The sequence below is a fragment of the Coenobita brevimanus genome, chromosome 69, assembly GCF_032717465.1.
Source record: "Coenobita brevimanus isolate Jiangsu-jjx chromosome 69, ASM3271746v2, whole genome shotgun sequence".
In the NCBI taxonomy this organism is placed as follows: domain Eukaryota; kingdom Metazoa; phylum Arthropoda; class Malacostraca; order Decapoda; family Coenobitidae; genus Coenobita; species Coenobita brevimanus.
In genome coordinates, this window is record NC_137022.1 from 25,879,384 (window position 1) to 25,884,402 (window position 5,019).

At 48.4% G+C, this 5,019-nt stretch overlaps 1 protein-coding gene across 1 annotated transcript; it reads right to left on the reverse strand.

Moving 5' to 3' along the window:
- Positions 1–3,624: 3,624 nt before the first annotated feature.
- LOC145406103 (uncharacterized) lies at positions 3,625–4,691 on the reverse strand. The gene has a single exon (XM_080277301.1). It carries the CDS (start codon positions 4,689–4,691, stop codon positions 3,753–3,755), a length of 939 nt encoding a protein of 312 aa, XP_080133427.1. The 3' UTR covers positions 3,625–3,752.
- Positions 4,692–5,019: the final 328 nt, after the last annotated feature.

The following is a 5,019-nucleotide window of genomic DNA, read 5'->3' on the forward strand; positions in this document are numbered from 1 at the left end:
TTTACAATACATCTACGCGAGTAAAAAAAGACCAAAAATACATGAAATATTTACAAAAACGATATTATTTTTACCCGAGTGAGAAAAATACATTAAAAAAAAATACAGCACTTCGACCCAAAATTCGCAAAAAAAAAAAATCAAGGACAGAATAGATTTTTTTTTTTCCGCGGGTAAAAAAAAAAAAAAAAAAAAAAAAAAAAAAAAAAACGCAGATACCACACTCGTCTTGACTCTTACATAACGAAAAAACGAAAAAAAAAAAAAAATGGAAATAAAAAGACATTAGCTTCGATACACCATATCATAAAATATTTCTCACTTTTCTTAGACGCCATTCATCTGGTCTGGTTTGGTTTAAGTTTTTCTAGGTAATTTTCTTGCTGTCTCTTTTTCTTTTCTCGTTTCTCATTGTTTTTCCTTCGCCTTCATTGTATTCCTTCTCTGCTTTCTCTTCCGTTTCTTCTTCCTGTTTGTCTTCTTTCACCTGTTCCTCTTCCTTCTTCTTCTACTTCACCTTTTATTCCTTCTTCTTCTATTTGTCATTTTCCGTCCTTTTCTCCTTCCTTCACCTTTACTTCTTCCTTCACTTTTTCTTCCTTCCTCTTCTTTTCTTCCTTCTTCTTCTTTCACAATTTTTTTCCTTCTTCTTCTTCTTCCTTCACCTTTTCTTCCTTTTTCTTCTTCCTTTACCTTTCTTCCTTCTTTTCACTTTTCTTCCTTCCTTCTTTTTCTTCTTCTCGCACATTTCCTTCCTTCTTCTTCTTTCATCTTTTCTTCCTCTTTAACCTCTTCCTCTTCTCCTTTTTCTATGCTATTTTCTGTCAGGTTATTTAGCACACACCATATTATTCACGAAAGACAAGAATGAAAAACGAAAAGAAAAATAACAAACTCCCACATCACAATAAAAATAATAATAATAATAATAATAATAATACCCGGCCATAACACAATTTTCAAACCATTACCTCGTACGGCATAACTTTAAATGGTGTTCTAACCCTTAATACCTACAAATTACAAAACTGACTCAACTATATAACTAAAAATAAACAGGCAGGCGACAGGTGTTAAGGCGGTGCTGGAGTGGGAGTGGAAATGCTGGAGTGGTGGAAGTGGTGGAGTGGCGGTGGGGTAGGAGTGGTAGTGGAGTGGGAATTATAGTGGTGGTGGTGTGGTAGTGGTGGGGTACGAGTGATGGTGGTGCCTGGTGAAGGGTGGGCGCTGAGGATGAGGGAAGCAATGGTGATAAGGAGTGAGGGGAGTTAGTGGAGGGGTAGGGGGTGTCTGAGTGAGTTTATCTGTCTAGCCTTGGTTCTTATGGCTTTGCTCAGGGGGAGGACGGAATTAGGGAGGGAAAGGAGGAAGGAAGGGAAGAACGGACGGAGGAGAGGAGAAGAAGGGGAGGAAAAACTGAAGAGAGGGGAATAATGCTTGAGTGTTGGGGAGGTGACATGGTATGGGAAGGGAGGTGATGGAGAGGGAGATAAAGGGTGTGGTGAGGAGGTCTAGAAGTGGAGGGAAGATGGGGAAAGCATGGAGATGGGGAGAAAGGCTGGAAGGTTGGGAGGGGGAGAGGATGGGGAGGGAGGAAAGGGGAAGGAGGGGGAGCTTGGTATATTCTTTCTTTTATGAGGGTTTGGTGTGGAGGCAGAGTAAGTGGGGAGGGGCAGGAGGGAGGGGAGGAAGTGGGGGAGGGATGGGATTAAGTGGAATTGGATAAAAAGTTGGGAAAACGAGTGTGGGCGAGGGAGGGACAGGAGGGGTGGGGTAGGGAAGGGAAGCGTGGGACAGGACAGAGTAAAATAAAGATAGGGTACCAGGGCAGGGCAGGGCAGGGCAGGGCAGGGCGGGGCAAGACCGAAGCCACCCGAGGCAAATAATGATCTTTTCAAGGGGCACACCTGCTTTGACACACCTGTTAATTACACACCTACTGAGAGGGTGGTGCGAGTGGAGTAATGGGAAAATGTATTGTAAGTCTGAATGTAAGTGTGGTAATGTTAACGCAAACACCCTCACCCACACCCACACTTCACAGCCAACATCCACACCTGCAATCTGCAACACCCTACACCCACAACCACATCTGACAACTACCACACTGCTCTACAACACCCATATTCACCCGTCAACACTCACACCAACACACTCCACTACCACAGCCAAATGCAATTATCCAAACGCCACTACAACACCAACATTCACATCCTCCACTTAATTCCTGGGTTCCAGCATCACACACACACACACACACACACACACACACACACACACACACACCACAGTGCTATGCAAGAGGTAATGGGCACTAGTGGGTGTGTTGAAGCGTCGGGTGGCATTAGATTCCCTCACGTTTACCTTCCCCACTCACCTCCATCACCACGACACGCCGCTTCCCCGTCACACTTTCCACGTTTTCTATGTACCTGCTTCACCTGTTGTTATTGACTATTCATGCCATCCTACTATCCCTCCATCTCGTCCTGCCATACCACCATTCTACTGTCCTACCATCCCTCCATACTACTACTTGACTATCCTATCCTGCCACATCAATCTAGCATCCTACCACACCTCCATCCTATGATCGTACCACCTCATCCTTCCATCCTATCGTCTCATCCCACCAGCTTCCTACCAAGCCCCCACTCTATCACTCCGCCCATCCCTGCCTCCCTCCATCCTACCACCTCATCCAACCATTCTGTCACGTTACCATTCCTCCATCCCATTCTCCCGCCTCCTACCATCATTCCTACCATTCCTCCATCCCATTCTCCCGCCTCCTACCATCATTCCTACCATTCCTCCATCCTCTCCCATCCGGCCGTCCTGCCATCCTGTCACCGGCCTCTGTTTACTCTCATTCGCCAGAGTCAACAGGAGTGTGTGTGTTCAACTCTGTTTCAAGATGGCGACTCTCTGACAGCTTACAGTATCTCTTATATTTTGGGTACCATTATTTCAGCATTATTTTTTACGATTCTCTCTCTCCATCCTTCCTCTTTCAAATTTATTGTTTCTTTTAACACTCCTGGTTTCGAATTAACTTGTTCACAGCCTTCTATAACACACACACACACACACACACACACACACACACACATTACATAAAAACATTTCAAAACATCCTGGGGCTTTTCACTTCAAAGGGTGGCCCGTCTCTCTCTCTCTCTCATAGACAGGAAGATCAAGCCTCATTCACTGCTACCTATAGGGGTGTTATGTTATCAAGTTTAGGGTGTGTGGTTGTGAGGCAGGTGTGAGGTGTTAAGAGGTGCATAGTAGGAGTAAACAATGTGTCAGGTGTGAGGTAAGGCAGGTGCAAAACAGGTGTGGGGTGTGGGACTGGTGAGGACGAGGTATGAGATGAGGCAGGTGTTATGTGAGGTGATGGGTAGGTGCGTGGGGTAAGACAGATGATATGAGGTGTGGGACAGGTGCGAAGTTCACGTCGTGGACCAGATGTGAGGTGAGACAGGTGTGAGAAGGCTGGTTGGGACAGGTGAGGAGACGCGTGTGTGATGTGGGAGAGTTACGGGAATGGTGTTGGGTATGGAACAGGTATAGGGGGGTGTAGGGTAGGGGACATGTGTTGGGGGTGTAATGTGGGACTAGTATGGTGCAGGGGACTGATTAGGGATGAGTATGAGACAGGTATAAGGTCACCCAAATCCAGATCCAGCCACTCCACCAGCACCACTACCATCACAACCACCACCACCTCCGCTCAACGCCGCCAGTCACTACACCCCAGAATGCCGTGAACTCTTAGACGATGACTTAGATGAAGACTTGGACCCCTTCCTGGGCGTGGCGTGGTGCCGCTCAAGCAGCCCCTGGGTCTCCACGGGCGAGGTTGGGGTCAGGGAGGATTCAGGTGTAGAGTCAACGGGTTCGGTCACCGGTTCACCCTCGTTCTCGTCCTCCTCCAGAATGCGGGACAGCACGGGTTCCATGGAGGCCGAGGAGGTCATGGGCCCGGCCTCCTGTTGCTGCTCCTGTTCCTGTTCTTCTTGTTGCTCGTTTGGTTCCGGGGTTGCGCTCGGCTCCCCCTCTTGTTCTACCTTAGAGGTATTAGCATCTTGGCTTTGTTGGCCGCTATGATGTCGCTTGGTTGGCGTGGACTTGTGGCCGCTGGGCGACGCTTTTGCCGGGGAGTTGGGCACGCCGTTCTGTGTGGGCTTGTGGCGCCGCTCACCTTTGGGTGTGGGCAGTCCACTCTCAGCATCCCGCACCAGTCTATGGCCAGACTTGGACCTGGACAGCCGGCCCTTGATGTACTTATTCAGCTCCGCCTCCTCGTTATTGGACACGAAGCGGCTGATGGTGGTGGCCACGCCGCCGATGAACACAAAGAAGCAACCGGTACCAAGGAGGTCACTGCGACGCTCCGGTGTGGTGCTCTTGACGTAGCCAGGGACGAGGGACGTGACAGTCAGCATGAGGCCGATGACGATGAACACCGACCCCACGTGGAACATAGTAACCTGGCCCAAGAGACGCTTGTTCTCCCGCTCCTCGTTGAAGTATACACGGCCATCGAGGGAGACCACTGAGGGGCGGGGCGTGGAGAGCTGAGATGCGCCGCTCTCCCGCCGCAGCTTGGCGCGCCGCTGGTCCTCACGCCGGGACTGCTGTCGCCGGATGGCCAGAGCCGAGTGCACTGCTTGCATCTTCACCATCCTGTCAGTACACAAGCAATTAGCACAACATTATCACATATATTATTATCACCAAAATCATCATCCTGACAGCTTCCCTACCGCAATATATCAATACCACACACACACACACACACACACACACACACACACACACACACACACACACACACACACACACCAAAATCATACTCTAACGCAACTCAACATCACCATCACATACCAACACACTGTACTGTACTTGCATCACCGCCTACATCTTTCAAACACACTAGCACAATATAACACACCACACCACTGTTACAGTTCTGAACATGTTAAGCATCCTCACCCTATCACCAATATATTA

What these genes read in the sequence shown, in the direction of transcription:
- LOC145406103 (XM_080277301.1), bottom strand. Translation starts at nt 4,691, where the DNA reads ATGGTGAAGATGCAAGCAGTGCACTCGGCTCTGGCCATCCGGCGACAG.